The 24,473-nt window shown below is 44.4% G+C and overlaps 1 protein-coding gene across 9 annotated transcripts; it reads left to right on the plus strand.

Annotated features, from left to right (window-relative positions):
- The first annotated feature begins 585 nt into the window (after positions 1 to 585).
- Positions 586 to 24,438, plus strand: capn10 (calpain 10). 9 transcript variants are annotated; one of them, XM_086042924.1, is made up of 15 exons: positions 586 to 809; positions 5,092 to 5,175; positions 12,339 to 15,947; positions 16,272 to 16,477; positions 16,716 to 16,847; positions 16,938 to 17,134; positions 17,863 to 18,095; positions 18,169 to 18,310; positions 18,662 to 18,828; positions 19,565 to 19,806; positions 19,876 to 20,078; positions 20,748 to 21,000; positions 21,075 to 21,265; positions 21,711 to 21,756; positions 24,072 to 24,438. In XM_086042924.1, the coding sequence occupies exons 4-15, from the start codon at positions 16,331 to 16,333 to the stop codon at positions 24,330 to 24,332; spliced, it is 2,214 nt and encodes a 737-aa protein (XP_085899050.1). In that variant the 5' UTR covers positions 586 to 809; positions 5,092 to 5,175; positions 12,339 to 15,947; positions 16,272 to 16,330; the 3' UTR covers positions 24,333 to 24,438. The 9 variants fall into 9 exon arrangements, with proteins under 9 accessions (XP_085899050.1, XP_085899054.1, XP_085899055.1 ...); XM_086042929.1 differs by having other exon boundaries at positions 588 to 809; positions 22,751 to 24,223; XM_086042931.1 differs by having other exon boundaries at positions 590 to 809; positions 24,089 to 24,261.
- Positions 24,439 to 24,473: the final 35 nt, after the last annotated feature.

Consider the following 24,473-nt stretch of genomic DNA (forward strand, 5'->3'; position numbering starts at 1 on the left):
CAAATGGGGGAAAAATTCCTTAAATGGGCTGGCCTGGGACTGCATCCACACATACAGCTTCAGCACCGATGTGCGAAGAGGAACATGAAAAAAAGGAGAAAAAAAAAAAAGCTCAGAGCTTTTCTCTCACTAGAGGATCTGAAGAGAGAATTATCCATGCACCATTTCCTCCCTTACTCCTGTGCGGACAATTCTGCACTTCAAGCGTCATAACAGCCACACACACTTTATGTTTGAATGCTTTTAATGCGGCTATTTGATTTATTTATAGACATGTGGAAAGGGGTTAGTCCACCACATTTTTAAAGGGCATTTTGATTTGAAAATGTCCTTTTGTTTTTGTAGTTTTTATGTCTTATATTTGCAGAAAGAAAAACTGAATATTGGATTTACACATTAAATAACAACTATACACATGCTGTGTGTGTGATGCTTCTATTTGTGTAAATGTGTATGAGGCAGGCTATTGTCTGCAGACATACATGGGCACGCTAACCGAGTGTCCTCCTTCTCTCCCCACCCGCTTTTCCCCTGAATAATACAGGAGTTGACCCCGCCCCCCTTGCGCCCGGACATCCAATGGGAATCGCGCGTCTTGTCAAGCTATGTCCCCGCCAGCCTATCGCGTTGCTCCTGGTGATCCGTGCGAACCGGATGCCCTCCCCTTTTTCTTGAGCCACCGAAGTAGACGTCATGCGTGGATTTCGGGCACCAGCGCTCATTCGGTGTGGAGTTGCTCCCGGACGGAGAAGGCTGAGAATCGTCACTCGTGGAACGTGGAGGACATTGTGCTCGTTTGGACGATCGGCGTGAGTATGTGCACATGACTCTAGTGGGATATGGAAAATTAGGTTGTGGTCAAATTGTTGTGGAATGTGGCGCATAAGTGTGGGATTTTTAAAAAAATATTATTATTATTACTTTAGAAAAAACAGCAGAAAAAAAATATCTAAATCTATATCGTTTAATAAGCGCGAACGCGCGACTGTGTGGAAAATATCAGACATTTAATAAGCCACGCTGCAACTTCTCCGATGCTTCCGGAGAAGCGTCCACGCGTGGTGCATGTTGAAGAAGAGATGCATGCGTGTAAAGTTTTTCCGAAGAGTGTTAACTTTGATTAATTTTCACTCCCGTGCTTCCCTTCGAGTGTCCAAGTGCGCGAACGGCTGATAAATGGAGGCTATTATTTTTCATCTTGAACAATGCGCGCCGGCTTTGTGCGGACCATCTGTCATTGTATCGACATTATAGCAGCACCCCACTCTGCTAAGAGGGGGAAAATCTCTCTCTCTCTTTCTCTGTCTCTCTCTCGTTCTCTCTTTTTCTCTCTTGCTCTCTCTCTCTCACACACACACACACACACACACAAACACACACACGTAGAGAGAGAGAGGGAGAGAGACGCACACACACACACACACACACACACCTGAACAGCAGACAGCGATCACTGAGAGCCACCACCCGTCTATGACCACGCCATGACGCATGGTGTGTCTCGCTATAACCGTGCAAGAATACTACTGCTGTGTTAAATGTTCTCAAATATTAACCACGGAATGAATTGTATCCTGCAATAATGCAGCAACGTCTGAGGACAAAAATGGAGCTGAACAAAGTGTCTTTGCGCATCCGAAAACACTGAAAAGGCTCGACTGCCATTTTTTTTTAACAGGGCGTCCACTTTGCAATCATCAGCAACACAGCTTCCTTTTTTTTTAAATGGCCTTGTCTCTCAGCACTAATATGCCTTACAGTTAATGAGGCAGTGTCCATAAATTCTTCTGCCATCTGGAATATAGTAGGTCTAGACACTTAGTGCGGCATTGCATTAGACAGTGCATTGAACACAGCGTGATTTAATGAAACGACACTATGTTGGCGTTGAGTGAGAATAAAACCCTTCCTTTTAAGTTAGCGTGCCGAACGGCACAAGGAAAAAAAAACACAACTGGGTTAATTGCAGTGGAAAGTCCAATGCGCTGGTTGACTTCCATGTTGTTCTCAACATTTTTGTTCACATAGGAAATAATGTAAAGTGAATTATTATATTCTGTCCTCATAAACTTGTATTGACTCCTAACTGTCATAACTCAGCCAAAAGAGAAGTTACCAACTGTGTAATACAACTGAAGTAAAGTACAACGACTCACCCAGTTGAAGACGCATAATGGAAAGAGGAATTTTCTGATTTTATCACCTAGTGGCGTTTTGTAGGTACTGCAGAATTGATAAGGGTAATATAAAAGTACATTTACAGTAGCAATTACTTGGTAAAATTAATTTTATGTTTTACTATGTAGTTTATATGAATTACATTGCTCTTGTATGGAGAAGCTAGATCTATGTTGAAGTTAAATTTCCGATTTGATGGTTGTCATCGCACTTTTCCTCCTCTGGACATTATTGCTACACTCGTTCCAATCATCCAATTTCATTTAATTGGTCCGAAAAATTATTAGCTATTTACTACAAATAATTCATATTTGTTTATCTATCTATGCCAGCAACGTATAGTGACAGGCCGAACAATAAAATGTTCTTCCACTAGATGGCATACAATGAACTTGTATGTACATATATCATGATTTAATCATATACAGTTGTACTGTATATAATTAGTGGCATTTTAGTCATGTGCTGATCCTAATGTAAAATAAACCATGTGCCTTGCCTCAACAAAGGTAGGGAAACACTTCTTGAGATGCCCACCGAGCATGATCATGGTTTGAACGTTAGGAAAATTTGGATGAACAATTTCTTGGCGTTCAATGTTGGAGGTTCCGCTGTAGATAGACATGGCAAAGACCCCTGCTGGAGCACAGCGGATGTTCTAGCGCACATCTGTTTTAATACAGTTTGGGGTCACGGGTGGATGCTGGCGTATCCTGTCCCCACCCGCTGCAGCAATGATGCTAACTCCAATGTAGCCCATTATCACGTGCGAGGAGTTTCATCCAGCTGAGAGGCTCTGAAGCGCAGGCCGCCGCAGTTGTTTCCGCAAACCTTCCTGCCGCTCCGGCTCGTGAAAATCTAATGTTGTTTGCATCAGGGAGTCTCATCGCATGAGTCCCAGCAGATCCACTTCCTGCTGCAATCAACTATTGAACACATGCATGAGAAGGAAGAAAAACATCGTTTCCCCAGCCCCTTCCCTCAGACTTTTCAGGCACTAAAGCTTAAATGAATTATTTCAGAGTCAACTGGACGAGGTGTACTGTGAAACCGCCTTTATTGCGGGGGATATGTTCTAGCCCCACCTACAATAGGTGAAAACCTGCAATAAAGAGGGCATTTTTTTCTTTTTAGTTTTACCCTTTGAAAATTTGAACAGACTGTAAACATACGGTATGTGAGCACGAAATTGCAAGCCCAAGAAAATGATAGAAAATACAATACTAAAGGTTCTTAAAGTGGAAGTCAACCCAACCTTTTTTTTTTTCAAGAATATGTTCTATGCAGTTATTTTGTCAATTCTGTCGACTGAAAATGACATCACAGTTGCTCAGGGCTCAGCTAAGGACCAAGCAACTGTGATGTCATTTTCAGTCGACAGAAGTGACAAAATGGCCGGCCCCTGAGATGGCAAAAAACGGATGGCTTTTGCTGCTTAACTCCTTTTCCACAAACGCAATATTAATCAGAATGCCTTGTTTCAACTAGTTGGCCTGCATAGGACATATTCTTGAAAACAAATGATTGGGTTGACTTCCACTTTAGACTTTCGAGATGCGTGTGGAGCCGGCTCAACCGATCCACGGTGATAACAAAAACAAGACAAGCAAGACAAGGCACTTTAACTCCCGTCAAATGCAAGTTAAAATTCTTTTTTGCGGTTGTTGATAAAAACGTACTAGCAAGAAATGCGCGAGGCAATCGTGTCAGTCAGATATACTCTGTTATGTTTTGGTCTCAGCCATTTGTACCCCTAGTAGTGCCTCCAGCATTTCCACCAAATATTGTGCGATAATGCTATGTAATGCCATTCAATACGCCCAGCGGCGGCGCAAATGCCGTTATTTCACGCTACAATCCAGAGTGCAACCAGCGCGAGAAACAAACACAGTGTGAGGGAGGTCGATCAAAAGTACAGAGCTTACGTTTAACGTAAAATGTCATCTATTGTCTAAAGTGAAAATGGTGAGGAACAGTCCCATGCCAGGGAGGGCATGTGTGGCCCCAGAGACACTTTTTTTTGGTTTTTTGCCGTACTAGAATAACGTGTAATTACACACCCACTCCAGTAGGTGGCGGTCTCATTGTCAGAGTGTGCACAAGGGAGTATTAACTCTAAGGTGTCGGGTTTTCTGGCACCGACCATGTGTACATTAGCACAGAGCAGGCGCTATGAAGCGCAGCCAACACACCCTTAAGCGACACCATGGATAATATTAAACAGGGATGAAAGGAAAGGCAGAGAGAGACTACAAAACAATGTTAGTACAGTTATTATTTGTTTTAAGTTGATCCCGGTTTTGATAGTGGATGGATATATTTCTTTCTTTTTTCTTTTCTTTAATCTCAATAAGGGTACAGTCAATGTAATGCAGAGGCGTACTTTTAACAATTTCAAAGGCAAATCATACTATCTATAGGTAACAGAAAATAATTGAGAAGAACTGGTCTAAAGTAAAACGAAAGGGACTGTTCCAGTTGGGGGCTCTAAAAAAATGATCTGCCCTGAAGATATTTGATTTATTGTTTGCACTTTTATACATAGTATCAGTGTATTATGTGCCTTTAAGAGGTGCGGCATGGTGCAGTAGCATGTGACATCCGCGCGCGAGTGTCGGGGTGTGAGCTGAGATCGACAGCAGCTCCCGCGTGAGTGTGTTTGTGTTCTCATGACGTTCAATAAATGGCTGACAAAAGCACAGACGTCTATGGCTCTCCTTTCCTACATGTGAGGACATTACAGTAAGTAAGCATCCTGTAAAAGCGCAGAAATGATATCGAAGGCACGCAAGCGATGACCCGCAATATAGCAACAGAACACTGCAAAGCAAAGACGCCCGGTGGGATGCATGAACCAAAAGGGGAAATAGACCTCAAACTTGAGTTTTTCTTTTTCTATTTTTCCCATGCCAGACTTCATCCAGGGACCCCAAAAGGCAGGCATGCGTGGGGCGGCCACTAACAAAGACCACTTGGATGGCGCGAGGGCCCTCACAGGTAAATTATGTCAGACGGTCAACGAGTTCACAGGAATCCGTGTCCATATGTGTGTTTAGTGCTTCCCTGTGTAAATGGAAAAGTTAGGTAATGGAGACCTCCCCCCTCCCCCGCGTGCCCCGCCTTAGGCGTCGTGGCATACTGCCCATGTAGATGAGTGGCTGACCTCCGACCTTATGTCTAGCCACAGGCTCAAGTCTGCCAGGGTCAAGCCAGGTGGCTTTCAAGGGCCTAACAGAGTTTGACATTTGAACCGGCGCTCCTTTAGCTTAATTAAGAAACTCTTACGCCGTGGGTTGTGTGATTTCCCCGCGACTCAGGGGCCCGTCGGTCGGGAGGTGAGCGAAAGCCGTTAAACTTGGAACATCTGCTCTCGGTTTTCGGTCCGCGTCCGTGCCCAATAAAAGTCGCCCGACATTCTCAGGTTGTTACGAGACGCCGCGGCAGCTTTAATCACGGCGCGGCGTAGCTCTGTCCGCGCGCAGGCGGGCGCTCTCGGGCCCTGTCGCAACACGCTCGCTATTATGCGGTCACGCAAGAAACTCCCCGTGGAAATTTGGGAATCTTTCACATTGTTCCTCAAGGAAAGGGGGGCTTTCATATGGAAGTGGGGAACGCCAGGAAATGACAGGCATTCTTTGTGGACTGTTTGAAAATAAACGGATGGCTCCTCGTTCTCCTCTTGACAATTAGACACAGACTTGAAATGAGGATACAATTAAAGCCTTAACGCAGGAATTTTTTCATCTTTCTGTGTGCAACGTGGAAGCTTGAACATCTTGTTATTTTCTTCCTTTTTTGTCCATTTTTTTTTTTTTTTGCCTTATCTGCCCCCTGCACCAACAGCCCCTCGGCCAAACTCACGCCCGCCCCCCCTCTGCCCCCCGGGTTCAAACAAGCCTGCTGCTTGAGCTCTGCTTTATGAGGTGTGACAGAGAGGTCTGTCTGCCCACACTGCCTGTGCAGACTGGAAACGTTAAGCTTTACATCGGGGCTCGCTGCGGTCGCTTTGGGGAGGACTTCAACTCACTTCACCCCTGTACGGTCCCTCATGTACAGGAAGTGGCGCTGTACTGCTGAGTTGGCATGAGAGTGTGTGGCGGGTTGGGGAAGGGGGGGGGATGCAGGATCCTAATTACCCGCACGGTTTCTACTTTTCTCAAATAACAGACAAAACTTTAAAAAAAAAAGCAGATGTTGGTGGTGATATATTTTTTTGGGGGGGGGCAAAATCTAAACATGTTGGTTGTAATAGTTGTTTGGTTGCAGGTGCTCTTCGTTCCTCCTTCCTATTGGAGATGTAATAACAGCTTGTATCCCTTTTCGCCGTCCAGTCTCGCACAAACTCGCACCTTACACCCCACCCCCTTCCACGTCTCTTACGGTCCCGCTTCCTCCTCCTCCTACTTGTCCTTTTTTCCCCACTGGGCCGATGGTAGTTCCCAGGTATTTGACCAGTGTGGCATAACGGAGAGCTGGCTTGTTCAGTCCTCCGGGAGACAAAGGCAGCGTGCCTCCAGCAGAGGGATGAAAGGAAAAGGGGGTGTGCAGCCACTCCTTTTTACAATGGGAGCCCTCCTTAGCGAGGCTGGAGAGCAAATAACCACCTTTCTCTTTTTTCTCTCTCTCTTTTTTTTTTTTTTTTTTTTTTTTAGAAACTTCTCTGAGTAGAAAGCGCGCCGGTGTGTATATGAGTTAGTGTGTCCTCGCAGTGGGGTAATTGACATCACTTACAGAGCATTTTCATATAGCCTTTTTCCTTAAACCTGGAGCAAGATTGAGTTGTTGCTATCTTAATGAGACAAAAGCAAATGAATACAAGCGGTAATTGTTGATAGTAATTGTTTCTTTTTAAAGTAATTTAACACAGGGTCTTCGACAAGTCACTTTGCACTTATTTTTTATTGACAGATGTGTTTCAATATAAAATACAGGAGGTACATCTTGTTAGCCTAATAGCAAAATTGCCCATGTCATTTTTGAACTTTTGGGGAAAAAAAGAAAAACATAACAAGAAGAGTCCGAAGCCTCAGTTCAAAGTTTGCCGATTTCCATGACGCAGATGACTGAGAATCTACACAGACAGGAAAAAAACACAATATTTAGCAAGGACATTGTTTTTTTTTTTGTTTTGTTTTTTGTTTTTTTACTGATATTGTGACGGTAAGTTAAGTTAAAAATGGCGCCCGTATAAGGATGATTTAATAAAATGGTCCTTTCATGCAAGTATGTTAATATTGATTACGTGTGAAATTGGCCATTAAAATCTGAGAATTTCAGAAAATATGCTGTATTCCGTCGTATGTTTTGAATAGTAATGCTAGTAAATGGGATGTAAAAAAATATGTTTAAAAGATGAAAGCTTACGTTTTCACCTGCACGATGCAACGACGCAGTCAACTGAATTTGGCAAGAAAATTGTGGGAAATTTGGAGCACGTTCGGTTTGGATCTGAATACGGGCGCAGATCCCAGATTTGTGTGCTTTGAAGGTTTTGCTTTTTGTGTCTCATTGGATAAAGCCTAAAACTTAATTACAGGAATCAGGTGTGGGCATCTATGAAAGCGAAGGCGAAGGATTGCACTACAGACTGTAACTGTAGTTTATTCTGTGATAGATGATAGAAGATTTGAGTGTTAAGAATCCCTATCAATCCTTGCCCTACATTATCACATGCTCCCTGTTGAATTATGCACTCTGCACTGAGCTACTGGCGCTCCGGCGGACTGTTATCATCTCATGTGGTCATCGGGGGGGGGGAGCGGAAACCGCAGGAGTCTTTTTATGGCTCCAGCTCCAGAGACAACCTGTTCTCCGGCACCTCTCTACTGCCACTTTTTTATGACATCATAAATTCTTCCATTTCCTCTGACCAGCCCTAGATGGGTAGACATACCTGGTCGGTAATTGTCTGTCTGCCTCTGTCGTCTGTCAGCCTCCTCTCTCGCACCACTGACTTCCTCTGGCAACACATCACGGCGCCTGAAGGTTTCTCAGCACTTTCATCTGCATTCTGGGTTCCCTTTAAAAAGAAAAAAAAAAAAAAAAAAAAAAAGGTCAGTGACCTTTCTGCATGCATGTGCACACGAAACGCACAACAACAGCCCACTCTCAGACTTGTTGATAACTTTTGTTAGTGCAAATCTGGGGGTGAAGAGCAGAAAAGGAAGGATTACGGCAAAAGAAAGAGATGCTTTTTTTATGGGGCGTTCAAGAAGAAGAAGACGAAGAAGCTCTCAGGAACGGTCTATGTTCACATCCATCTGATGCATGGCCGAGTCTCCTCGGGGAGGCAGGAACAATACGCGCACCAGCACGACAGCATTCCTCACGGGTTAAAAAGGTCGGGGGTCACCCGGTGACCCCACCCTGCCAATCAGTCCCAAGGCACCAGCCTTTGTCGTCGCACTTGTTGAGCACACTCCGCACCTTGTGTTACAATGTGTCTCGCAACGTTCATTTGTCCCCTTTAGCGGGATAAATATTTTTAACACTGTGACAGATTTTTTTTTTTATATAGTGAGAAACTTCACACAGGATGAGAAAAATAGATAAGTGTGTACTTGCTGCTCTTATAGTTTGCGCTGCACTTGAGATAACCAACACTGCATACAATGTCAATCGTAGTACCAAGACTGCCCTTTGAGAGGCAGCGTGGTGATTCGTGAAAAGAGTAATACAAGTAGTAGAAGAAATGGAAGGATTTAAGCTAACCGCTATCTTATCTAAAGTAGCCTAACAACTGTGTAGGCAAAACTTTTCTTTGAGCTTTCTTGTCCCAAGACTGGCCTGTGAGGGACAGCAAAAAGAAGAAATAGAAGAAGCTAGGCTAACTGTTAGCTTGTCTGGTAATTCATACTGTTCATAATGTTACAGTGGTTAACAATATCAAATATTGATATTGTAAATTTTACAAACATAACCTCTGCCTTTTGCCTCTTGTTTTTTTAATGGTAAATTGTACTTAAATCTTTTTTTAGGTGGCACTTGGTGTAAAAAGTACCACTGTTTTAGAGACATCCGACAATCTGACCTTTTCTAACTGATCCGAAGAGAAGAAAAGAAAGTGACGAAACCGGGTCTGATTATTGGTATGTTCGTACCCCACTTCAGCATTTAGGCTTTGTGTTTTTGTACTTTTATCATTTTACAATTTGACTGATGTTCCTTTTTTTCCTGGTCGTTTTTGTACTATGGGTCAGGCTAGGCTAAGTCTTTGTGCAGTTTTGCCTTAGGGTGTGCAGCCAGAGCTACATATGGATGAAAGGAACCGCAGACTGTAATTACTTCACATACTTAGAATATTTAGGTCGTCTTTTATGAAAACTGTGGCTTATGTTCTATTTTCACTGGGAGCAGCAGCTCAGGCGCATTTAGACAACGTCCCGCCTTTAAAATGAAGCATATGCTTGTGTAGGCATTTTGTGAGGGAGGGTGAGGGGGCCGTATGAGGCCCCCTGAGGCAATCTGCAGGTCTGGTAGTCATTAAGTGCAAATGTACAGTATATACTGGACATGGCGCTACATTGAAAACCTCGCCCTCTTCTGCATCAGACCACCCCAGAGACAAACAACGCGCACCCCGGTCCTTCCCACCCCCTTGGCCATGGCCGCACCCTTTGAGGAAGTACATTTTTGGATTTCCGAAAGTCACTCCAGATATTTATCACCTTGACATTGCTTGAAATGAAAATCATTCATTTAAGTAATGCGGTGGAACCTCTGAAGTCAAATGCACCAAAGTGGGACAACGAGCTCAAGCAAAATGATCCGGGGGAAAAGTCGAACAAAAACTTGGAACATTGGTCATCAGAGTTTTAAGAGACTTCAGGATTACTACTTACAGTTACCTGAAACTAAAATAAATAGGAAATTAGGACAAATTGGAAGTAAAGCAGTGCCGCGGTACAGATTGTTTTCCACTCTATGAAGAAGGATTTGCCTACTTGCACACGGTCTCATTCCACTCCCACAGTGCTACAAACGGTTTCTTTTTTGCTAATTCCCACTTGTGTCCCCGTTTCTCGCTGGAAGATGATTCTAATCCCCCTGAATGTTATCATCCACATTAAATCTCCTCCCGGTTGAGGAAAGGAGTAGTTGCGAATGAAAGCCTATCTGGCTGCAGCTGCGGAAGCGCTCCAAAGATCGCTTATTGTTGGGAACAAAAAGAACCTTTTTTATTTTGTCTAGCAGCTGACGCCTCTTCCCGCCCACTTCTTCCCAAACCGCTTTTGTCGCTCGCCTGGAGTGGCTTGCCCGGGGAAGAGAGAAAAGTTTGCTGGTGCCGCACTTGATAGACGAGTATAGCACCGGCAAGCTGCATGGTGGTTTGTCAGTGATGGGCTGTGGCAGGAGTGGCCCGCCTGCTCGCCATATGGTGCAATTATCTGCTATTTCAAAAGATTATCTCCCTCCATCAATATAGCATTTAAGTGTGTGTGTGTGTGTGTACATGTGCGGTCTGTGTGAGTGTGCGATACGAGCTCTGGATTGTAAGGCTGCAGCCCCACAGTTTGGCCTCCCCCATTTATGCTGGGCTAGCTATGATCCCCGCCCTCGAAACACTGTAACCGCTGTCCGTACATACATTCATACATACGTTTATAAAAGCTAAGGTACCGCAGATGAAGCCGCAACAGCGACTTTCAACAAAGTAAGGCGAAGGCGTGATTGTTCATTTACTCTATGCTGGACTGGGACGCAAAAATTGCTCTGCCACCTCTCAACATTGGAATGGAAAAATTGCAGTCAAGTTTTGACACGACACTGCTAATTTTTTGCAGCAATTAACTAACGATGGAAAACAATGCCACTCTCCTTTCTGCCTCCGTGCTCGGCGGAGGTAATGAAAACCTTCTTTCATCCGGCAGGCAGTTAGTGTTTTACACTAATATTTTATTTACCATAAATGCAGCTTCCTATAGGCTAATGTACTTCTCTGTCGTATTAACAGAGGGAGAGTGTGCGCCCAAGCAGTAACTCAAAGAGCCAATTGTCTCTCCTTTATGGCTTTCTGAATTATGGCAGCAATAACGCGATGCATTTCTCATCCGTGGGGCGGAGAGCATGTTGGCGCTGTGGGTTGACATTTGCCTCCCGCCCCAGCAGAGTAATGGATTCACCCCCGCCCCCCTCCCCCCTCTCCCATTGGCATCAGCCACCGAAGCCGATAAAAAGAGGGGTAACAAATGCTCAGAGACGCGCGTTGCATGCACCCTGACGTCAGCGGGGCGGGGTGGGTGACACTGCTGATAGTTGTTGTTCCCCTCGGAGCGAAAGCCCGCTTGTGACAATAGGAGCTCTCACCGGATGAAAAGGCCAGGCTGCGCGGCAGGACATGGCAGCATTGTTCCTGGCTTCATCCGTCCATAAGAACCATGACGCTCTCTAAATATGATTCTGACCGACGTCGCGCCTGATGGTGTTTATTAGGACAGAACATGTATTGGGCGGAGATTTCCGAAGACTCTCCAGTGAAAAGGACATTTATGTTGATTTTGATCATTTCCCGTCTCCAGTCACACAACAAACATTGACTAGTTTCAATTGGTCATACTGTATTATTATTACTTTGCCAAAAGTCGGTATGGAGTTTTAACGTTGTCAATAGAATGTGAGAATTTCTTACTTTCTCTCTGAACGTTCTGGTCGGAATGTTGTTCCGTAGCCTCTCATGGATGTTGACTCACTTCCCAAGACGGTTTTGCTTCAAGACGTTATTAATCACAAAATACAAATTCTTATACAGCAATTCATCGATTGCTATGCCAATCCCAAGTGTGAAGCAATAACAGCATTGCAGCATTAAAACTTTTACACTTACAAGGGATAATTAATTCATGAATATTAAAATGGCAAAAAAAACCGATACATTGGTAATCTATGAGGTAGTTCACAGTAGCTCATTCACTCTTTTCCTTAGCTAATTACCATAAAGTACCACAAATATTTCAGTTATTCAACATTACCAGCGAGTCAAAGTTGGAGTACATCAGTTTCATCATCAAATGATCTGTAAGCATTTTATTTTGATAGGCGGTGCTTTAAAATTGCTTTGAAATGATGTTCACCTGTTTAGGGGTTGTAGTTTATGCTCTCAATTTAACAATTGCTGTAACAATTCATGGTGAAAACAATCTTCTTTGTTGTGTGTTTTTCAGATGTCGACCGGTTTTGCTCCGAAGATGAAATTGAAGACTTCACAGATCTCTGATCCTGGCGGTAACGTGGTGGTAATGCAATACAGTGAAGCCCCGTTTATCACGAGGGATGCGTTCCATACCCACCCGAAATTTGGTGAAAAATCCGCGAGACCCCAGAATTGTTTTCGATGGATCCCTTCCGCATGCGTTCAACACATTTCAACTTACTAAAACACACTTTTTAAAGTAGACCTTTTTTTAAAGCACATTCTCACTCTCCCGCTCACTCGGTTCTCCAAATAAGGTGCCAAGCGTGCTTGCTTCAAGCGGTTTATAACTTGCAGTTGAAATTTATTCTCAAACTGACACATAATACAAAAGCGGATTAAACATTTAATATTTAAACACCAAAATGTTCAACCAAACCCTATCATTTCATCTCACAAAATTCCACTGTACAGTATATTGTAAACCCCCGCCAAAAACGACTGGTTAAAAATCTTCAATATAGCAGGGGAGCACTGTAATGCAATAAAGTGTCTTAGTTTGTATTCCTGTTTAAGCGCGCATGAGTCATAACCCGCTCCTCCTCTGTGGTTTGAGCCACATCCTGTTCAGCGCCGCCGTCCCGCTTGCCTCGGAGAACATTCAACGCTGTCGGTGAGTTTGGTATGGATCGCATAGAAACCATCGACCGTTGACTGTGCCCCGAGGTTTGCCCCGACAACGTCAGCAAAGAGCCAAGAATGCCCCGCGGCCATGACGGGCGGGCGAGTGGGCGCATGCAAATCCTGATGGCACGCACCCCCCCCCCCCCCACCCCCTGCAACACACACACGCACACACAAGAGTCACACTGTGGTTCCGACCCAAAAGGTCACAATCAACATTCATTGCTGTCGCTGGGTTGGACTGTGTAGAAAAGCTCACTGAACAATGAGTGCAACTGTGGCCCAGATCCGTCCAACCGGATGTAAAAGGCTGTGATTTCTTCCTTTATTTCCTTCTTGTTTTTCACTTCTATGTTCTTCGACCGGGAGTCTCGGGGAGCAGGAGAGATAGCGACACAAATAGACTTCTGGCTGCTCCTCATCCACCTCTCGTCTAATTGGCGGTTGTGTGTGCAGCAAGGGGGAAGGAAGCAGAGTGAATGTGTAATCATTTGGAGCCTCTTCTCCTTCAGATGTTGCATCCCTCTCTTTTTTTGTGTGCTAATTACACAGTGCGCTCGCTCAACTCCATGCTAACAGCCTGTCTTACGTTGGCAGTAATGGACCAGAGGAACAAATTAAACGCTAGAATTAGTCGGGTTTGTAACATAGGCTTTCCGGTGTAGCTTTTAACAGGGTCATTTTGGACTTCGCGATTGAGGACGTCCCATTGTGTGTGCTTGACTTCCGTGACATGGTTTCCTGTGTGTGTGCGCGCGTAAACTAGGGTTTCTCAAACTTGTTCAGCTCATTCTCTTAACATGATACATCCTTACCATTAGTTTATGTGGCGCACAATATATGTTAGTGTTATGGTATGACATGGCATACAATACACTACTATTGAAATGTTGGTGGTCAATCATAAAAATGCATATTTTCCATCAAAACAAACCTATTATTATTATTGTTATGTATTCACTATTGTTCAAAGGTTTTTTTTGGGGGGGGGTCTCCTTAATTTTGAAAGAAAAGCACTACTGAATAATATTTATATATTGCAAAGGGCCTTTATACAAAGTTTGAGAAACCCTCCTCCCCCGTCTTCATTTAAACAAGTTATTTTATGTCGTGTCCCTGTTTTGAAATAAAGTCACACCTCCAACACTCCGTTGTGAGTATTTGTATTTGTACATGACTTCTCTAATGGTACGTGCCCTCATCCCGCTGTCATCAAGCGAGCCAAGCCATAACGTCCACCGTCCTCTCTCGCCATGCAGTCGCTCTGTATTATTCATCAAAAAGCACTCTGCGCGCTGGTGCAGAAGAATGGAGGTGATGTAACCGTGGCTATGAGCGTGCCTCCTGAGTCCTGGCTGTCATTTGGGGATGGGTTCATGCGACAGGCGAAAAAACGTTTGTTCAGTTTTGATGGCGGTGCCAGCAGCAAAGTATGGAAGTATGGGGAGGATTTGACATATTTATAACATCACATTCAAAACATCATTAAACATTTCCAGGTTCTCACACCTGTTCGTGGATCGTGAAAGGAAAATGCAGCCAAGTCATACAAAAAAGAATTCACACGCACGTTTTCACAAATGCCAGTAGAAAGATGTCTCTTGTGTGTCTCCACCGCCACCTAGTGTTCACTTTCTTTCTCGAGTGCAAGGACAATCATGAGGTCGGGTCAAATTCAGATTTGTCATGGTACTGTCTCCCATCTTTTATTGAGTCAGTACACAGATTTTATGCTGGAAAAATCTCGCAGCACATCACCGAACATAAATGTCATGAGCAGTATATACACTGAAGTAATTATAATCTCGTCTCAATTTACTTTGTGTCAAAGCTGGGTCTGTTTAGTTGAACTCAGTGCTACGACTGTGCTGTATGAATGGCAAAACAGGTTGATTGTACTTTCTGCCATCTAGTGGAAGAGCATTTAATTGTTCTGCTTGTCATGAAATGTCACTGGCCTCGACAGATGGAGGCTACAGGTAGAAAATCAAATTCAGTGCTGACATTTCCATTTACACAAACTACTGCCAAACATGCATGCATGTATCATAGTAGAATGCCATATAATGTTTAATTTTTTGGGGAGAATTACAGTATACAGTATTATTATTATATGATGTCAACCACACAGAAGCCCATTCATAACACTGTTCACCCTCGAGTTGTTTAATATGAAAGAACGTAACAGACGTGAAGAAGCAAGATATTTCCCATGCATGTCCTTAATAAGGAGTCGGCTGCAAGTATTATGTAGTGATGAATATGTTGTGCCCTGTGCCAGCCTAAAAACCACCGGCTTCGGAAAAAAAGGTGTAAGGTGTATTTTTTTTCAATCATCATCGATTTCCGCATTATTTGTCTTCCCGCGAGAAATATGTAGTAAGGAATGACGGAAATTATTTTTATTAAATACTAACATATTTTTTTATTGTATTTTTTTTTGTATGCAGAGAAGTTGTTTTTCTTTATTCAAAACGAGTATTGCATAATTTCACAATAAAGAAAATAATGAAAAGTTTTTGCTTTTAAAAAAATCAAGTATATATACTGGATACTCAATAGGAATTGTAAAGGACTTTACTTTTACTTCAACTAGACTTAAAACGTAAAACGTCCCTTTCCTTTCGATGCCTTTTGGGGGAAATGTACATGTCATACACCACACCAACAGTAAGTGGCAGCAGTGTTGAACAGCACAGGAAGGATGCACCTTTTGAATGAACTGTCCGACCGGAAGTGATTTTATGTTCATGTATTTTGTTCACACTTAGCGATGTCACACTGTACTCTTTGAGACACATTCACACTACAGTGTACAAATTCCGTGAATGACAACAACTCCTAAATCCTAACAAGATGATTTTGTGCGGACATGGTGTATCATCTCGAGCGTACACGCTAACGCAAGTTAGCCGCTATGATGATATGGCGACGAGGGAGAAGATGCTCGAAGCAGGTGAGAGTGAAAACGCCACGGTTTTCGCGCTTCTTGGGGCAAATATGTTTCACGAGTCGCAAGCTAGTGTGCACACCAGCCTGAATAACATACCAGTACAAACTGACGTGACATCACTCATAGTGTGCGTGTTATCGCTTTACACAAATGGTAAGTCATTCAACGCATAATTTGGCATTTACACACAATAATAAATGTTTGGAAATAATACAAGCAAATGGTGACTTTTAGAAGCTGCAATTGGAGAGAACATAGACACGTTGTAATGACTATATTTGAAAGGCACGAATTGTAATTTGTTGTTTATTTGTTCAATTTTGCAAGTGGAATGGTCTTGAAGGAGGTGATGGTTGAGAGGACTCGCCATACAGCAGGTTGGAGCCATGAAGGCAGGCAAAAGGACAGTGTGTGGTGATAGCGGTGGTCTCTTCGAGGACGTGGACTTCCCCTCTGATGACTCGTCCCTGTTTTGTGACAGCTCCACGCCCATCTCCAGACTGCAGGGCAACATCACTTGGCTGCGTCCACAGGTCAGACCCAGTCCAGGGGTGCAACGCGACTGGGATTTTCCCCTCATTGTCGGTGTTGGTGACATTTTTCAAATTATACTGTTGCATGTGCTGGTACATCTTGATGAATTAGAATATTGTACAAAGGTTTTACAATGAGAAAGAACCCTCGTACTGGTAGTGGTACAGTACCACATTTTGAGAATCACCGCATTATCATTGCAGTTATTATTATTATTTTTCCTTTACCTCTTCTCAGGAGATCTGCCGGTCACCAGTTGTCTTCCCTGACAACATCCACCTGAGCCATGCCAAGCAAGGCTTGCTGGGAGACTGTTGGTTTCTGTGCGCATGCTCTGTGCTGCTCAAGAACAAACATCTTCTGGACAAGGTACAGGAAACAATCTACAATTGTGAGAACAATAAGCCTTTCTGTGTTAGATTCTTATTTAAATGTCTTACTGCGACTTTTTTTTTGTAGGTCTTTCCTCCTCACCAGCCCTTGTGGAGTGACAGCAAGTACAGAGGATCTTTTCACTTTCACTTTTGGGAGAAGGGACACTGGACAAACGTGACCATCGATGACCGCCTGCCTTGTGTTGATTCAGTTCCCTGCTTCTCACACTGCCACGCCGCCTCTGCCTTCTGGGTGGCTCTGCTGGAGAAGGCGTATGCCAAGTAAGTAGCCAGATAATGGCATTATTAAAAAAAAAAAGCATGTCCAGAAATGGTTTGGCCAAATATGGTCAGTTCTTTTTATTACAAAGCAGCCCATCCTGGATTGATCAGTCAGAGCAATGTTTTTTTTGGTCTCAAATATTTGTATAAGCCCATGTTTTGCTCAAATTTCAACTTTGCAAAAAAACCTTGAAAATGAATACTTTTCATTAACTACATTTTTGTCTTATCCGTGTTTTGTTAGCGCCGGAACTAAACATGAAAATAAATAAATGTACAACAGATTTGACTGTTATCATTACAAATCCTTTTGTGATCAAAAATTTGACTTTGGACATCTGCATTTATGTTAGTACAAACCAGATGTTGCAAATCGATTCTTAATTTTTTTTTTTACATCGATGCATATATTAAGCAGTTCAAATCTATTTTAAATCAATTTTCAATGAACCTTTACATCCCAAGTTCTTACAAATAGCTGTGTACAGTATGTCTTGATTAAGGTTGGTCGTAATAGCTTTACTGTATTTAGTAAATTGATGCACGAAGTCGGTTGATTGTGTGGAATTGAGTGTTGATTACCGGTAATTGCATCAGGATGTGTTTGAGGCAAAATGGAGTGCACAAAATGGTGCCATTGATTCCATCATTCGCTTGCTCATCCCTGGCAACAAATGGCTACGACATCAAATTGTACAGCTAGCCCATTTCTACTCTTTGCTTTTCAGACACCACGGCTCCTATGAGCAGCTGTGGGCCGGCCAGGTGTCTGAGGCCTTAGTGGACCTGACCGGGGGTCTTGCAGAGAGCTGGAGCTTGTCTCACTTTGGTTCAGAGGAGGCGGAGCACACACAAGAGGAGAACTGCAATCGGGCCACGCGGAAAAGGCTGAAACTGGACGTCATATATCCAGTGAGAGCCAGTTGTGCGCTCAGTTGCTCCACTCAAAGCATCCCAGGAGGTGTGTGTTGTTTTCTGCACCTTGAACACATGTTCATGGCACCATCTTAATCGGCCGCGTAACCCGCTGTTAGGAGACAGCGAGCTGGGCCAGCACCATGCCATGGCCGTGATGGAGTGGCTGGATGTGAAGACGGCGGCAGGAAGCCCAGTGCGACTGTTCAGGATCAGAAACCCCTGGGGGAGGTGCTGCTGGGGTGGTGCCTGGACAGAGGGGTGAGCCTTTTTATTTTGGCACAAACACCACCGGTACAGCAACAGGGCTAAATGATCATTTGAATTATTTAAGGTGAAAAAAAAAAAAGAGTTGTGCTCTCTATTTGACCTCAATTGCCTCAAGACTCTCAACAGAATTTGGAATTGCCAATGAATCAGCCCGCCCTCACCCTTGCATAATCTGTTTGTTAAATATATGCAGCACTTGTATTGGCTCTCATTAGATGATGCAGTGAGCACACGAAAGATTATCAGTTAATGTTTGTGTCCGACAATCCGATATGTTCAACGGTTTTATACATGGTTTGTTTTAGGTCAGCTCATTTGCTCAGTCTTCCTCTTTCTATGTAGTGGTGCGGGATGGCGTTCGCTGGATTCAGTCGATGCTTTGGACATTCAAGCCAGGGCGGCCCAGGGGGACTTCTGGTTGGATGAGACAGAATTCCTGTCCCAGTTTGATGATGTCACAGTAGGCTATCCCATCAGTGAGGAGGGACATCTGCAAAGTATCTACACTGGTAATTCTCTTGTTCACTACAATGGTCCCTATTTGTACTTTACAGTGATACATTGACGTATAAGTTCCTGAGTTTATAGAGTTATAAGCTGCTGCTTGTTTTTTTTTTTTGTTGTTTTTGGGGGGGGGTTTTTATGTCGCAAGCAAACATTTGAGGTACGAGCAAGCTTCAGCTCAGGTACATCGCTGTTTGAGTGAAGTGACAAACAATTGCGCAGTCAACATACTGTAACGACCATCGAGGCTCACCTGTTTTTTTTTGGGCTTGGTCATGTGACGTTTGCAAGTTGACCCCTGAGCCAATGTGATGTCATTTTCGGTCGACAGCAAGTGACAAAATGGCCGCCCCCTGAGATGGATACAAATGGGTGAAACGCAATATTAATCAGAATGCCGTGTTTAGACTTGTGGGGCCGCATAGAACATATTATTGGAAGCTCACTTGGCCACACCCCTTAAAGGCACACATCCAACAAACAGCTAGTACAGCATCTACTATAATTACACAGATGTTACTCATTATTTTCTGGGGTTTTTTTTGCAATACAATGCTGTTTTGCTTTATAAAAAAAACTTTTTTGGGTGGGCGTTTATAATCCTTTCAATGTGGAAAATGTATTTGCTATTATAATTTCTATAGTAAATTGAGTAAAGAACTTGGTCACGCAACATAATTCAAGAAATAAATCAAGGTACCACAATATTTCACTTGACCTTCCCAATCATTTCTCAAACAGGAAACCCGCTGCCTCACCGCCATCACCTGCCCGGCCGCTGGCGAAAGGGCCTCTCCTCCGGCGGAAGTCGAAACAGCAGCAGCTACGGCACTAACCCAAAGTTCTGGCTCCAGATGTGCGCCAACGGCGAGGTTCTCGTGTGTCTGCTGCAGCACAGGAAGCCAAGACAATTTGCAGACACTGCCCTCGAGGATGACGCGAGGCGCCAGCGCTACCAGGCCATCGCCTTACACATGTGGAAGGTTTGTGCCATCACATGTTTGAAAGTCGCGCGTGTGTGGCTTGGCGTCAACGTTTTGTTCTCCCGCCAGGTGGAGAAGAAACGTTTTAATCTGAGCCGTACTTTGGACCAACCGCCATGTGCTTCTAGTCACTGCCACGCACACCAGAGGGAGGTGGTGCTCCACGGGCTACTGGAGCCCGGACACTACCTTGTGATCCCCAGCACCTACCAGCCAGGAGCAGAGGCCCGCTTCCTCATCAGGGTCTTCTCTTCCTCTACCTCATCCGTCAGGTGATGCCAAGATACATGCGCTGCCGTTCATAAGTTTGAGGTCTACTTTTCAATGTCCTTTTGATTTTTTCCAGAAAAGCACTTTTTGGGGGGGTTACCTCATTAAAGAGGGGGCAACCCCCCAAAAATATTTGTAATGATATGTTCTATGCGCCTTCACTAGTCTAAACATGGCATTTTGATGACTGTTGCGTTTGAGGAATATGAGTTAAGCAGCAAAATCCAGCTGTTTTCAGCCATCTCAGGGGGCGGCCATTTTGCCACTTCTGTCGACTGATCATGACATCACAACTGCTCGGGGCTAAGGTAACGACCAATCGCGGCTCACCTGTTTTCTGAAGCTTAGCCACGATTAGTTGTTACCTGAGCCCTGAGCACCTGTGATTTCACGTTCAGTCGAGAGCAGGTGACAAAATGGCCGCCCCTGAGATGGCTAAAAGCGGGTGGATTTTGCATCTTAATTCATATTCCACAAATGCAATATTAATCAGAATGCCAGGGTTTGACTAGTGGGCCTGCATAGAACATGTATTCTTGTAAAGAATATTTTTGGGTTGACTTCCTTTTAACAATATCTCGAGTTAGTAGGTGGCCTCATTATGGTGAAAATGAGAGATTGTATTGTACTAATAGGAATTTGTTTATGGTCATGAAACCTGCCCTCCTTAGTGCCCTGAAGAGCCCAGCACCTCTGCTGCCGTTAACTACACACGGAGAGTGGGAGAGCAATCACTTCCGGGGCTCGTGGGTGGTAGGAAAATCTGCCGGAGGAAGCAGGAACTTCTCATCCCACGTGCAGAACCCTTGCTTCCCATTTACGGTTTGTGACGAGCCAATTTTGCCGGGCCTCAACGTCAAGGTGAACCTGCGCCAGGATCGTGCCGACGCTGATCTGCTCCCCATCGGCTTCCATATTTATAAGGTGACTGAACACCCGTTCGCTCGTCTCACACTGACATTTCAGTCTGACGTGGATGACTCCCCTGCTTTATGCAGATAGCAGCCGTGGAGCAAAGTCATTCCGTCCCCAGTGAGGACCCCGTCGCCAGTTGCGTTCCCCACTGCTTCACTCAGGATGTCAGCTTGTCCTGCACTCTTCCGCTCGGAGCGTACCTCGTCGTACCGTCCACATACCAGCCGAACTGCGCCGCGGACTTCACCGTCAGCCTCGCTCGGAGAATACACAGGTTAGCTTTGAAACCGTATTTGGCGTTTGTGATCCTGAGTGACCCGCTGTACGAGTCTTTCACGATATGGATGATATTTTGGTCAGAATCGATAGCAACAGATGCGCACGACAGTCGACCGAAATGTGTTTTTTTTTCCAGAATATGTTCTACGCAGGCCCGCTAGTTGGAATACGGCATTTTGATTAATATTGAGCTTGTGGAATATAAATTAAATAGCAAAATGCACCCTCTTTTAGCCATCTCAAGGGGCGGCCATTTTGTCACTTGCTGTCGACTGAAAATGACATCACAGGGCATTCTGGCTGTTTCATTCTTTTCAATATTGAAAGGTGATTTGAGAAATGTGTTTTGAGTTCGGAGCGTGGTCATGGACTAAATTAAACTCACAAGTCAAGGCATCCCTGTATTAATAAGAATGAACCTGTGTGTGCGTCTCCTTCAGGAGAGTTGTGAAAAGCCAAGAGAAGCTGGGAAGAGCCATTCAGGAGGTTAGTAAATGAGAACATCTTTGAAAGGCAAAGCAGGGTATATGCTTACCAATTTTTTACTTAAATACGAAGTCAACCCCAAAATTTTCTTGACAAGAATATGTTCTATGCAGGCCCACCAGTTGAAACACGGCATTCTGATTAATAATGTCTTTCTGGAATATGAGTGAAGGAGTAAAATCCACCCGTTTTTGTCTATTTTATGGCCATTTTGTCACATGCTGTCGCTCAGATAACAACCAATCATGGCTCAGCTTCAGAAAACAGGTGAGCCGTGATTGGTCGTCTCCTGAACCCCGAGCAACTGTGATGTCATTTTACAGTTGCCAGCAAGTGAGAAAATGGCCATAAAATAGACAAAAACGGGTGGATTTTACTCCTTCACTCATATTCCACAAACACATTATTAATCAGAATGCCGTGTTTAGACGAGTGGAGGAGCATAAAACATTATTGTAACAAAAATTTGGGGGTTGACTTCCATTTTAAGATTTGTCAAATCTGAGAAACCTTGAGGAAAAAAAATCACAATGTGAAGCTCACTACTCATATAGTGCGTGCTGTACTCAAGATGACCAACACAGCACACCACACACATAATGTCATCTCCTATGACAATCACAAGCCAGGACAGGGATATAAATGTTTTTTGTTTTTTTTTCAAGCAATAATTTAATAGTACTTCTTGATGAAAGTGAGACTAAATGAAAGTTACGTTTTGAAAAAAGTTTCTAGAAAAAATACTTTTATCCACATGGTCAGCAGATGGCAGCAGTGAGTAACGCACGTGTCCTCGTTGTTGTCCTCGGTGTGCGTGTGTGGGCGGCAGGTGTCTCACATCTCTGTGATGCAAAGCTAGCCGTCTTTGCCGCTTCGCGGACGTGGTCCATATGATGAAAGGACTCCGCCTCCAAGCCTCCCCACCCACCGCTTGTGTGTGTGTGTGTGTGTGTGTGCGCACATGGACGGCTACGCAATGTGCACTGTGCCTTAGTGGGAACGCGTGAGCCGAGGGGGGAGAGCACCCCTCCATTCCCAAATGCTGGGCGATGGGCAGCAAGGCACTCATTGGCCATTAGGACATCAGAGGTTGTCGGTGGGCTGGGCTGCTAATGAACTATGACGGGACTGGCCGGTGTAAACAAACAGCCGCCATTGAAGAAAGCCGCCACCGCTGTTGCTCATTCAGTCACTGATGCGGCCGCCGGACCGGAACAAAGGCTCCTCTCATGAAGGTCCTCACAGAAGCGCTGCGGGCAAGGGGTGAGGGCTTGGTCTGCGAGCGCTGAGCCAACCGAACTGCAGCGCCACACAACCGTGCCACGCCGAGCCGCGGTTGACTACCAATCCCCGGTTGCCGCACACACTCCAAATTCAGCGTCCACTGTGTGTACGTGTGCGGCCGTGCTCACAAATCACTCCCGCGCCGCCAAACCGTGACTTTGTCGTGCTGTCGGAATGTGTTGTGAGCTACGGGTTATCGCCTAAATTGTGCCCTTGATGTGTCCCGTCACATGAAAAGCAATGTATCCCATGATGCATTGCGCCGATACAAAAAAAAAGCAACACCTCATGACTTGGATGGACGTAAACTGCTTTGTTTGTATTCATGTTGCAAATCACACTCAGTTTAGTTTGGATTTATTTTGTTTGTTCGGTATTTGAACCCCGGCTGACGTTGATCCACTACGATGTCATGATGTGCCGCACGATGACGTAATTCACTGTGCGTCATTGGCGTGTCTTATCATGTGGATGACGAGTGAACTTTATAGGTTTGGTTTTATGAAAACGCGCGGCAATCATTTAATAGAATGTTAAACAGTTTATGAGTCGTGATATTTCAGTCGGCATTGTCTTGCTCATTCTCGTCTTTGAGCCTTGTCCACCAGGGAAAGTGTGATTCGTGTAGATAGTCAACCAGGAGAAAGAGTAGACTCTTTCTTTCACCAGAAAAGAAAGTATGTTTCTACTTTTTCCATTATTTATCGATCAGCTTGGAACAAGGTTGGGTTTCACCAAAAACACCGTTTTCTGACCAAAAGGTGGAGAAAACGAGCATTTTGCGAAAAAGAAACACTTCAAGAGAGCGGTGACCTTTGATGCTAATAGCTTTGATGATTTCGAAGCCAAGGTCGTCACCTGAGCAACTGCGATGTCGTTTTTCAGTCGACAGAAGTGACAAAATGGCCGCCCAACGAGGTGGCTGAACACCGGTGGATTTTTTCAGTTTAACTTTATTCATCACAATAGCATTGCAAAGAATGTTTGTGGGGTCGACTTCCCTTAAAGATGTTTTTATACGATTACCGAAGCCATCCACGGCCTCCAGCTCCCTTTTCAGTCCCCCCTCGGACCACCGCTCTGACCCAAACAGAGCCTCCGAAGTGGCGACGAGAGCAGATGACGAGCAGCAGGATGCGAGGGATGAAACAAGGGATGCGGCACATCAGAGGAGGTCGGCCCATGTGAAGAGGGCGCCAATTGGTTTTGTGTTGAGGCTGTGCGCGTTTGGCAGCCGCTTTGCCTCCTGCTCATCCACCATATCTGTCAGTGAAAGGCCTTCTGATGATTGACTCACTGGGAGACAGTGCCAAGCTAAAGGATAAAAGAAGAGTTGTGTTGTGCTGTTTTTTTTATTTATGTTTGAGAGCCACATGAAAAATAAAAAGTTTATGAGAAGTTGTGTGTGATTCTGGTGTTGACTGCACACCTAC

The sequence above is a fragment of the Filicampus tigris genome, chromosome 10, assembly GCF_054856515.1.
Source record: "Filicampus tigris isolate MCC_2025a chromosome 10, RoL_Ftig_1.0, whole genome shotgun sequence".
Classification (NCBI taxonomy): Eukaryota; Metazoa; Chordata; class Actinopteri; order Syngnathiformes; family Syngnathidae; genus Filicampus; species Filicampus tigris.